General features: G+C 48.8%; 2 protein-coding genes across 3 annotated transcripts in view; one reads left to right on the top strand and one right to left on the bottom strand.

The window, feature by feature from the left end:
• LOC119969067 overlaps window positions 1-12599 on the bottom strand; it is a 92282-nt gene that overhangs the window by 12657 nt on the left and 67026 nt on the right. For both annotated transcript variants that reach the window (XM_038802259.1, XM_038802260.1), the window contains exon 9: window positions 8408-8579. In XM_038802259.1, the coding sequence (XP_038658187.1) occupies window positions 8408-8579 (172 nt within the window). The remainder of the gene's footprint in view (window positions 1-8407; window positions 8580-12599) is intronic.
• Window positions 1-12599, top strand: part of tab3 (TGF-beta activated kinase 1 (MAP3K7) binding protein 3) — a 261758-nt gene that overhangs the window by 204785 nt on the left and 44374 nt on the right. The gene's annotated exons all lie outside the window — the stretch shown is intronic.

Below are 12599 nucleotides of genomic sequence, written 5' to 3'. Positions count from 1 at the left end.
ACCTGAACCAAAGTCATTAATATGTCGGGTGTCAGTTTGACACCTTTTCACAGCATCTCATAGAAAAAGCAACTACGGTTTGAGACATGGCGATTAAAAAAAACTACTGCTGTGGCAAAGCAGGTAGACTAGTTTTGTGTTTAAGGACACTTGTGAGAGTTCAGTTTCTGTTAGAAAGGAAGGGAACAGTCGGAACTCTTGAAGCTTTAAGTAACAGTGAGTCACCATGGTATGCCTTGTTAGTGGTAATTGGACCTGGAAAACTCAAACAGGTAATGAAACAATTGTCACAGGACACCGAAAGTTTCGACCTGGCAAGTTGGGGAGAAGTGAACCTTTTAACAATGGGACTGCTGCTGGAGAGTGAGAAAGCTGTCTTTTTCTTTAGTTTGATGTCTTAGTGGCCTGTTAGATAAAGTTTCATCCATGTTGATTTTTAGTTTGTTAAAGTCATAAAATGTAAAATCTTGTTTGATTCTCTCGATTGGTTCCTGGGAAATTAATCTCTTTTTTAAGATTAACTGTCTTTATGAGGGTCATGACTCCTACCCATGCACCAAAGTCTAAAATCAGATGTAGATAACTTGATTGCTGATATGCAATTACGGTTAATACTGCACAGAAAGGACGTTCGGCAGCTCCCGCCAGGAACGGACTCTTGGGCTCTTTTTAGGGACCCCAGCGGTACTTTTCAACGTTTCCCAACGTGGGAAGGAGTCAGCAACATTTCCCCAGCAGTTTATGGCCTGGACCAGGAGTGGGGCGAGTAAGAAAGTGGTTGTAGCGCCAAAGCAGAAGCGAGGGAAGAAGCACAAGATGGCGGTGGGCTGAGACCAGGCGGCATGGATGCAGTGGGCGCAGGAGCAGCAGGAGACTCTCCAGCGCTGCTTCAGGGAGCTTAAAGCGGAGCTGCTGGAGCCGATGAAGGCTTCAATTGATAAGCTGCTGGAGACCCAGACGGTCCAGGGGGTGGCGATCCGAGAAGTCCAACAAAAGGTCTCCGAAAGAGAGGACGAGATCTTAGGCCTCGCAGTGAAGGTGGAGATGCACGAGGCACTCCATAAAAAATGGCAGGAGAGGTTCGAGGAGATGGGGAACCGGTTGAGGCGGAAAAATCTGCGGATCCTGGGCATGCCGGAAGGGCTGGAGGGGTCAAACATGGGGGCCTATGTGGTCATCATGCTAAATTCGCTGATGGGAGCTGGGTCCTTTCAGGGGCCCCTGGAGCTGGAGGGGGCCCACGGAATATTAGCAAGAAGACCCAAGCCGAATGAGCCGCCACGGGCGGTGCTGGTGCGGTTCCACCGGTTACCGGGAGTGTGTGCTCAGGTGGGCCAAGAAGGAGCGGAGCAGCAGGTGAGAGAACGCGGTGGTACGGATCTACCAGGACTGGAGTGCGGAGGTGGCAAAGAAGAGGGCCGGGTACAATCGGACGAAGGCGGTGCTGCACAGGAAGGGAGTGAAGTTCGGCATGCTGCAGCTGGCGCGTTTGTGGGTCACCTACAAGGACCGACACTTTTACTTTGAGCCCCCGTAGGAGGCGTGGGCCTTTGTGCAGGCCGAGAAGTTGGACTCAAACTGAGGGTTGGGTGCGGGGGTCTGCATGTAACTGTGTTATATTTTGAGGGGGGAGTTCTCTGTTTAATGTTGGTTCTTTGTTGTTTTCAGGGCGGGTGGGGCACTGTTTTCTGCTTGGGTTTGTTGGATGGGCTTGAGTAGGGGGGCGTACCTGCAGTGTGGGGGGCTGATGGTGTGAACGGGGGTTGGGGCCCCGCGAGGGGACCGGGCCAGTAAGGGGACCGGGCAGGTAAGGGGACCGGGCCGGTAAGGGGACCGGGCCGGTAAGGGGAACTGCTTTAGAGGAGGTGGGGTCGGGCAGGTGCAAAGCGCAGGCTTTTTCCCGCGCTGAGGGTTGAAGGGGGCGGGGCCGGAGCTGGGAAGCGTGGGCGTTTTCCTGCTTGAGAGCGGGAGGGGGAGGAAAGCCTGCTGGTGGACACTGGGGAGAAGGGGAAGCCCCACGCTGGGAGGGGTCGGAGGAGTGGCGTGAGTGGCCGGGGTCAGCAAGAGTCAGCTGACTTGCGGGAGTGCAATGGAGGGAGTAACGCAGCTGGGGGGGTCCTAGCTGGGGGGGGGGGGGGGAAGGGGGGCATGGCGGGTGGGCGTGGCGGGGGGGTACCGGATTGCTGCTGGAATGGCCAAGAAGAAGCTGGAGTATGTAGAGGAGGTCGAGATGGGGGTCTGCCGCCGTGGGGAACGGGCTGAGCGAGGGGCACGTGGCGGGCTGAGGAAGGGTAATGGCTAGTCAGCGGGGGAGGGGGGATGTGGCCCCCTGATCCAGCTGATAACCTGGAATGTGAGGGGACTGAATGGGCCGGTCAAACGGGCCCGCGTGTTTGCGCACCTGAAGGGGCTGAAGGCGGATGTGGCCATGCTTCAGGAGACGCACCTGAAGGTGGCGGATCAGGTTAGATTGAGGAAGGGATGGGTGGGCCAGGTGTTTCATTCAGGGCTGGATGCAAGAAATCGGGGGGTGGCGATCCTGGTGGGAAAGAGGGTGTCGTTTGAGGCGTCGACTGTTGTGGCAGACAGTGGCGGGAGGTATGTGATGGTAAGCGGCAAGCTGCAGGGGGAGCGGGTGGTGCTGGTCAATGTATACGCCCCGAATTGGGATGGTGCAGGTTTCATGCGGCGCATGTTGGGCCGGATTCCAGATTTGGAGGCGGGGTGCCTGGTAATGGGGGGGGGGGATTTCAACATGGTGCTGGATCCGCCACTGGATCGATCCAGATCCAGGACAATCCAGGAGGTGTTGAGGGGGTTTATGGACCAGATGGGAGGGGTGGATCCATGGAGGTTTGCGAGGCTGAGGGCCAGGGAATTTTCATTCTTCTCCCATGTGCATAAGGCCTATTCCCGGATTGATTTTTTCGTTCTGAGTAGGACGCTGATTGCGAGGGTTGAAGATGCTGAGTATTCGGCGATAGCTATTTCTGACCATGCCCCGCACTGGGTGGACCTCGAGTTGGGGGAGGAGAGAGACCAGCACCCGCTTTGGCGCTTGGAGGTGGGGCCTCTGGCAGACGAGGAGGTGGGCGGGCGGGTTCGAGGATGTATCGAGAGGTTCCTGGAGGCCAATGACAATGGGGAGGTCCGAGTGAGGACGGTTTGGGAAGTGCTGAAGGCGGTGGTTAGGGGGGAGTTGATCTCCATTCGAGCCCACAGGGAGAGGAGAGAGCAGAGAGAGAGGGAGAGACTGGTGGGAGAGATGGTGAGGGTGGACAGGAGATACGCGGAGGCTCCAGAGGAGGGATTGCTGAGGGAGCGGCGTAGTCTCCAGGCTGAGTTCAACTTGTTGACCACCAGAAAGGTAGAAGCTCAGTGGAGGAAGACACAGGGAGCGGTGTATGAATATGGGGAGAAGGCGAGCAGGATGCTGGCGCACCAGCTCCGTAAGTGGGATGCGGCCAGGGAGATCGATGGAGTTAAGGATAGGGGATCGAATGTGGTGCGAAGAGGGGTAGACATTAATGGAGTCTTCAGGGACTTTTATGAGGAACTGTATTGGTCCGAACCCCCAGCGGAGGAGGGGGGGATGGGGCGCTTTTTGGACCGGCTGAGATTCCCGAGGGTGGAGGAGGGACAGGTGGAGGGACTGGGGGCACCGGTTGAGCTGGAGGAGCTGGTCAAAGGGATAGGGAGCATGCAGTCGGGGAAGGCGCCGGGGCCGGATGGGTTCCCGGTCGAATTCTATAAGATGTATGCAGACCTGTTGGGCACCCTGCTGGTTAGGACCTTCAACGAGGCAAGGGAAGGGGGGGCTCTGCCTCCGACGATGTCTCTGACGCTGATTTCATTGATCCATTAAGCGGGACAAGGATCCCCTGCAGTGTTGGTCATACAGGCCGATCTCACTCTTAAATGTAGACGCCAAGCTGTTGGCGAAGATTTTAGCCACAAGGATAGAGGACTGTGTGCTGCAGGTTATCCATGAGGATCAAACGGGGTTCGTGAAGGGGAGGCAGCTGAACACTAACATACGGAGGCTCTTGAATGTTATAATGATGCCGGCGGTAGAAGGCGAAGTGGAGATAGTGGTGGCGATGGACACGGAGAAGGCCTTTGATAGCATTGAGTGGGGGTACTTGTGGGAGGTGCTGGAGAGGTTCGGGTTTGGGGAGGGGTTTGTCAGGTGGGCGAGGCTGTTATATGAGGCCCCGGTGGCGAGCGTGGCCACTAATAGGAGGAGGTCGGAGTATTTTTGGTTATACCGAGGGACGAGACAGGGGTGTCCCTTGTCCCCCCTGCTTTTTGCGCTGGCAATTGAACCCCTGGCCATGGCGCTGAGGGAGTCGAGGTACTGGAGGGGGCTGGTGCGAGGTGGGGAGGAACACTGAGTGTTGCTCTATACGGATGACCTGTTGTTGTATGTGGCGGACCCGGTGGGGGGAATGCCGGAGCTGATGAGGATTCTCAGGGAATTTGGGGATTTCACAGGGTACAAGCTCAACATGGGGAAGAGCGAGCTGTTCGTTGTACACCCGGGGGACCAGAAGGAGGGGATTGGTGGGCTCCCACTAAAAAGGGCGGAGAGGAGCTTCAGGTACTTGGGGGTCCAGGTGGCCAGGAGCTGGGGGGCCTTGCAGAAGCTTAACCTCACGAGGCTGGTGGAGCAAATGGAGGAGGAGTTTAAGAGATGGGACATGTTGCCGCTGTCTCTGGCGGGTAGGGTGCAATCAGTCAAGGTGACAGTGCTCCCGAGGTTTCTGTTCCTGTTCCAGTGCCTCCCCATCCTTATTCCGAAGACCTTTTTCAGGCGGGTTAACAGGAGCATTACGGGGTTTGTGTGGGCGCACGGGACCCCGAGGGTGAGAAGGGTGTTCCTGGAGCGGGGCAGGGAGGGGGGGGGGCTGGTGCTGCCCAACCTCTGTGGGTACTATTGGGCTGCCAACGCAGCGATGGTGCGTAAGTAGGTGATGGACGGGGAAGGGGCAGCATGGAAGAGGATGGAGATGGCGTCCTGTGTGGGCACGAGCCTGGAGGCGCTGGTAACGGCGCCGCTGCAGCTCCCTCCAACGAGGTATACCACAAGCCCGGTGGTGGCGGCTACCCTCAAAATTTGGGGGCAATGGAAACGGCACAGGGGGGAGGTGGGGGCCTCGATGGGGTCCCCGATACAGGGGAACCACCGGTTTGCCCCGGGGAGAATTGATGGCGGGTTCCTGAGTTGGTACAGGGCAGGTGTTAGGAGGTTGGGGGACCTGTTTGTAGACAGGAAGTTTGCGAGCCTGGGTGAGCTGGAAGGGAAGTTCGGGCTCCCCCCGGGGAACACCTTTAGGTACATGCAGGTAAGGGCGTTTGTCAAGCGGCAGGTGGCGGAGTTCCCTCTGTTGCCGCTGCGTGGGGCCCAGGACAGTGTGCTCTCAGGGGTGTGGGTTGGAGAGGGGAGGATTTCGGCAGCGTACCAAGTGATGCAGGAGGTAGACGAAGCCTCGGTGGAGGAGCTGAAGGGTAAATGGGAGGAGTAGCTGGGTGAGGAGATTGAGGAGGGGACGTGGGCGGACGCCGTAGAAAGGGTGAACTCCTCCTCTTCTTGTGCAAGGCTTAGCCTCATACAGTTTAAGGGGCTGCATAGGGCTCACATGGCCGGGACAAGGATGAGCCGGTTATTTGGGAGCGAGGACAGGTGTATTAGGTGCTCAGGGAGCCCAGCAAACCATGCCCATATGTTCTGGGCATGCCCAGCGCTGGGGGAATTTTGGGAGGGAGTAGCAAGGGCAGTGTCGAGGGTGGTAGGATCCAGGGTCAAACCGGGCTGGAGGCTCGCAATATTTGGGGTTGCAGAGGAGCCGGGAGTGCAGGAGGCAAAATATTTATTTTTTTAAAAATACTGCATAGTCAGAAGTCTTAGAACACCAGGTTAAAGTCCAACAGGTTTGCTTCAAATCACTAGCTTTAGGAGCACTGCTCATTCCTCAGGCGAATGAAGTGGTATGTTCCAGAAACATATATATAGACAAAGTCAAAGATGCAAGACAATGCTTAGAATGTGAGAATTTGCAGGTAATTAAGTCTTTACAGATACAGAGATAGAGGTAACCCCAGATTAAAGAGGTATGAATTGTCTCAAGCCAGGACATTTGGTAGGATTTCGCAAACCCAGGCCAGATGGTGGGGGATGAATGTAATGTGACATGAATCCCAGGTCCTGGTTGAGGCTGTACTCGTGTGCTATAAGTTTCTGCTCAGCGATTTTATGTTGTTGCGCATCCTGAAGGCCGCCTTGGAGAACGCTTACCTGGAGATCAGAGGCTGTATGCCCTTGACTGCTGAACTGTTCCCCGACTGGAAGGGAACGTTCCTGCCTGGTGATTGTCGCGCGATGTCCGTTCATCCGTTGTCGCAGCGTCTGCCTGGTCTCGCCAATGTACTACACTTCGGAACATCCTTTCCGATGTGTTGAAAGATGCCCTTGTACGAACAGGATATGGCGCTTGACTCATCGATCGACAGTTCCAACACGCCACAGCAAAAAGCCGCACCGACCTCCTCAGAAGACAAACATGGGACACAACCGACAGAGTACCCTTCGTCGTCCAGTACTTCCCCGGAGCAGAGAAACTACAACATCTTCTTCGCAGCCTTCAACACGTCATCGATGAAGATGAACATCTTGCCAAGGTCATCCCCACGCCCCCACTACTTGCCTTCAAAAAATCGTGCAACCTCAAACAAACCATTGTTTGCAGCAAACTACCCAGCCTTCAGAACAGCAACCACGACACCACACAACCCTGCCATGGCAATCTCTGCAAGACATGCCAGACCATCGACATGGGTACCATCATTACACGGTAGAACACCACCCACCAGGTACGCGGTACATACTCGTGCGACTCGGCCAACGTTGTCTACCTCATATGCTGCAGAAAAGGATGCCCCGAAGCGTGGTACCTGTTGGACTTTAACCTGGTGTTGTTAGACTTCTTACTGTGCTCACCCCAGTCCAATGCCGGCATCTCCACATCATCATTAATACTGCAGATATTTATTGTTGCACACTGTTAATCCATTGTCTGGTATTGTGCATCAAATGCAATTTGAAATACTTCATTTTCACTATTTTCTTTAATAATGAAGTAATGGTACATAATGGTTTAATTTAGATTTGCCTGCATGTTAAGTGGTTGCATTTCATTTTAGATCTGCAAATTTTTTAAACCACAATGTTTTTGTTTCATATTTTTGCTCACTGTGACTTGTTTATGAACCGAGATAATAAATATTGTGCAATGTTTCTACTCAGTTCCTGAACCCCGACTACGAGACCAACTTGATTGTCTCTGGATGGGAAATATTAAATATGTTGCGCTTATTTGAGAGTGTGCTAAGGCCCTTTTTACTGGGGTATAATCCCCTTGCATAAGTAAAGTTATTATTTAATGAGCCAATTATATTATTCATAATATGCATAATATCCTAAACGTGACAGTTAGGCCCGTCAGTAACATTTTAGCTGAAGAATTTAGCCCGGCTGCCGATATTAAACGATAAATGATTAAACGAGAATTGCGGGCCCAATTAGAAAAGTGATGGCGGGGTCCCTACTCTACAAAAGTAAAAATTTATGTATGTTTATATTTCGTGTAGTATGCTCGTCTTTAACCAAAAAAAAACATTAAATGCTTGATATACTAAAATTTTGAAACTTACTTACCCGGGCGGAAGGATTTGGCGGCGCAGGGCTGAAGGATTTGTCGACGGTAATGCGGTGCGTTCCCCAAAAGTAAAAACTACCCTATAGTTCCTCTTAGAATACAGAAAAGGCTTCAAACGGTAACTCTGTCGCCGCTGGCGCGGGGCCCCCTTAAGGTGCGGGGCCCAATTTGATGAAATTGGTCAAATAGGCTTAAAACCGGCCCTGACAAGGTGACTTGCAGGTGACAACTGTGCAGATATCTATTAGCTGATCAGCTTGGTGGGACCTTGGAGCAGAAATTTCAGATCATTTTCAATTTAATTGTTGGGGCAGTAGTATGCTGGAGCAGAATACCCACGCACTATGGAATGTATTTGAACTTCAATTCATTGAAATCAATAGAATCAGACAAGTTCTGTAAAGAAAATGAAAAATGAAAATCGCTTATTGTCACGAGTAGGCTTCAATGAAGTTACTGTGAAAAGCCCCTAGTCGCCACATTCCGGCACCTGTTCGGGGAGGCTGGTACGGGAATTGAACCGTGCTGCTGGCCTGTCTTGGTCTGCTTTAAAAGCCAGCGATTTAGCCCAGTGAGCTAAATGAACTCCTACTACCAGGGTAGATGATCTGACACATTGAAACAAAATATGAAAAAAAAACATATTTTCAGAGCTCTCTGAATTCAATTGCCAAAGACTTTTCCTCACTAACCTCATTGATTTTTTTCTGTTGGAATAGATGCTCAAAAAAACAGGCGATGAAGGTGTGGATTTGCAGGGGGTTGAACTGGAGTACTGGGTCTTTGGAAACTGATGGTGACCATTGCTCTGACTGATAGATGACATATCATCATCGCTCCCCCCATCTAGATCAAAGAGACTACCTTGAAAGGAGAGAAAAAATTGTTAGCTTTTTGCAAACTCTACCATGCTGGGCCAAGGTTTAATTTTGACTATAAATCCCAGCTGAAAGCCTTGTTAACTCATTCTCATGAAAAGCCTCTGTACTAATGTTATAGTAAAATGTCAAGCTGATGGTCACAAGCTGAATTAACAACATAAACAATCTGATTCTGAATCTATACTCCCAGTTAATTGTGTATAAAACAGTACACTGAAAACATTTTGCAGATAAATACTGGATACCACTAGAGTGTATTGAAAGTGTTTGTTCATTATATATGACGGTTGTGAAAATATTAACAGTTTTTATAGATTTCCCAAATGCATATTTCAATAGTCTCATGACTTGCAATGCCTTCAATCACTTTTAATTCTATTCATCTATTATTTTGCATTTTTTGATAATCTTAGAGATTTCAAAGCCATGCAAACTGGATAATGTGTAACCCCAACCCACCCCATCAAATCTTACAAATAAAGTTTAAGATGTCTTGCTTAACAGATGACCAGCTTTGAATATCTGCCTGATTTAAATGTTGTTGTTTTGCTATAGAGAGAGGATTCTGCAAAGTTTCCCTTCAGCAGTTTAAGGCAGTGAAAGTGTATGTTTTCCCACCCTTCCGTTGTGCAGCTTTAACCATGGGCAGCCTGGTAGTACGTTCTCATATATGCTCTCATGATGGAAGAAAAACAGAAGGAAGAGAAAGTGACAGAGGCATTCACCATAAGACCTCATCAAAGGAGAAGAACAGTAATTAGGGAGTACCTGTCTGCCAGAGACTACAAACTATGCCATTCCTCAGTGATGTCTCAGAAGAGGTCCACTTAAGGAGACAATGGTTCAGTTGTCAGGAAAATATTGGTGCCATGGAAATACCAGGGAAATCTAGGAATTTGGGATATTTTCTTCTGGTAATGTTCTGGTTATATATTTTGATACTGTGGGGAAGTATAATGCAGGGACAGAGTGACTGTGTGAATGGAACTAGTGCATTTGATATGTTGATGAGCTTAGCAGCACTGGAAACAGATGTTTGCCTAAGGCAATTTAGTCACAATGGGGCTCACAGCATAGATTTAAATACGTTGTTAAAGTTTTAAAAAAGGGATACAAGTTGTGAAGAGGAGTATCATAGGTTCATCAATTGAGTATACTTTGCTGAATCAGTGCAATGTTTTTACACAAAGTTTGAATCACTGCTTTTGCTCTTGTATATACAAACAAAAACATTTTATTTTCCTATAAAATTATGCTGAATTTGATGGGATAAAAAGGAAGAAATTGTTTCCCTTGACAAGAGGGTCTACGACTTGAAGTCACAGGTTCTAGGTAATGACAAAAGAAGGGACATGTGCAGAATTATTTTTAGTCGGCAAGTATGATGGAGAGTGCACTGCCAGAAAGGGAGGTGGAAGCATGTTTGGTATGAACTTTCAAAATGGAAGTGCTTAAATACTTGATGGAAAATTATTTGCAGGGCTCTGTGGAAAGTCCAGGAGAGTGGGACTAATTGGACAGCTCTTTCAGGAGACTGCACAGCCACAATGGGCCAAATGGTCTCCATCAGTTCTGAATGATCCTATGAAAAAAGTCTCCTAAGTAATTAAAATATCCCTTTTCGAATCTCTTGCCAAGAATTTTAGTCAATACACCTCAGTTGATTCATGCAGTCTGAACAAGAATAAAGTGCTGAGCGTTTAACTTACTTGCTGGAGTTTTTTGAGGAGGTAACAGAAAGGGTTGATGAGGGTATTGCTGTTGATGTGCACTTGGATTTTCAGAAGGCTTTCGATACAGTGCCACACAACAGACTTGTGAGAAAGTAATAACTCATGGAATAAAAGGGGCAGTAGCAACACAGATGCAAAGTTGGTTGATTAACAGTAAGTAGAGAGTAATGGTCAATGGATGTTTTTTGGACGTGAGGAAGGTCTGTAATGATGTTCCCAGGTGTCGGTATTGGGACCCTTGCTTTTCCTGATATTTATTAATGATCTAGATCTTGATGTGCAAGGGACAATTTCAATGTTTGTGGATGATACAAAACTTGGAAGTATTGTCAACTGTGAAGCAGGCAGTGTCAAACTTCAAAAGGATATAGACAAGGTGGTGGAGTGGGCAGATAGGTGGCAGATGAAGTTCAATGCGGAGAAATGTAAGGTGATGCATTTTGGTAAGAAGAACATGGAGAGATAATATAAAATAAGGGGTAAAATTCTAAAAGAGGTGCAGGAGCAGAGGGACCTGGGTGCATATGTGCATAGATTATTGAGGTGGCAGGACAAGTGGAAAGAGCAGTTAATAAGCATATGGTATTCTGGGCTTTATCAATAGGGGTATAGAGTAAAGGGCAAGGAGGTTATGCTGAACTTTTACAAGACACTAGACCTCAGTTGGAATATTGTGTACAGTTCTGGGAATCACACTATTGGAAGAATGCGAACACATTGGAGAGCGTGCAGAAGAGGTTAACAAGAATGGTTCCAGGGATGAGAAACTTCTGTTATGAGGATCGGTTGGAGAGGTTGGGACTGTTCTCCTTGGAAAGAAAAAGGCTGAGAGGAGTTTGATAGAGATGTTCAAAATTATGAAAAGGCTGGACAGAAAAGATGGGAAGAAACTGTTTGTAAAAAGGTCAAGGATGAGAGGACACAGATTCACGGTGATTTGCAAAACAAGTAAATGCAATGTGAGAAGAAACTTTTTCACACAATGAGTGGTTTGGGTATGGAGTGGAGCAAGCAGGTTCAATTGCGGCATTCAGGCTTACTTGAATAGAGACAATAAGCAGGAGTATGGGGAAAAGGCACAAAGCCATAATACTCATTTGGACGGGGCAGCACGGTGGTGCAGTGGGTTAGCCCTGATGCCTCACAGCGCCGAGGTCCCAGGTTCGATCCCGGCTCTGGGTCATTGTCCATGTGGAGTTTGCACATTCTCCTCGTGTTTGCGTGAATTTCACCCCCACAACCCAAAGATGTGCAGGGCAGGTGGACTGACACATTAAATTTCCCCGTAACTGGAAAAAAATGAATTGGGTACTCTAAATTTATAAAATTAAAAAATAATACTCATTTGGAGAGCTGATGCAGACACGATGGATCAAAAGGCCGCCTTCTGTGCCATAAGAATTCCGAGAAAGACAATGGGAGTAATTCTCCGATATTTATCCAGTTATAAGGTTTCTGAAAGTCAGAGCTGTCTTTCATCAATGATCAAAGGCACAGTAGCAGAATTCTTGGAAAGATTGTGAGCCTGGTTTCTCAGTCCCTGCTCTCCCAAAAGCAACTTAAATCAGCATTTAGAATTTGCAGCTAAATAACATAATCAGATCCCAAAGATAACTGATCTCCAGGCATTCATGTTGAGCTATCATTAGAAAAGATAGATTCCGTTTTAACTTTAGCACTTTTTCAGGACTGTATAAAAGAAAATTCAGAAATATTCCCATTTTGCCACAGTGGCAGACCAAATAAGGCAAGTTGACCTCTTTTGTAGCTACAGACCACCCTTTTCTGTACTGATTAAATGGGATTTCTGTTCCATAACAATGCCAGCTGAGAACTGGTGATGTTTCAATTCATATAATTTAAAAAAGAAATACTCGGAAGCAAGGAAATTTAAGAGTAGAATAAATTAGGAGTCTGCACGTCCTCCCCCTGTGTGCGTGGGTTTCCTCTGGGTGCTCCGGTTTCCTCCCACAGTCCAAAGATGTGCGGGTTAGGTGGATTGGCCATGCTAAATTGCCCGTAGTGTCCTAATAAAAGTAGGGTTAAGGGGGAGGTTGTTGGGTTACGGGTATAGGGTGGATACGTGGGTTTGAGTAGGGTGATCATGGCTCGGCACAACATTGAGGGCCGAAGGGCCTGTTCTGTGCTGTACTGTTCTATGTTCTATGTAATAGGGAGAGATGGGACAGACCGCAGTCATTAATTTGGTGAATATATCCTTAGCTTGGCATGAAACAATGGCAATAGTTTATTTGAATATCAATGTGCAG

Source organism: Scyliorhinus canicula, chromosome 7 (genome assembly GCF_902713615.1).
Source record: "Scyliorhinus canicula chromosome 7, sScyCan1.1, whole genome shotgun sequence".
In the NCBI taxonomy this organism is placed as follows: Eukaryota; Metazoa; Chordata; class Chondrichthyes; order Carcharhiniformes; family Scyliorhinidae; genus Scyliorhinus; species Scyliorhinus canicula.
This window is presented reverse-complemented; position numbering and strand designations above follow the sequence as displayed.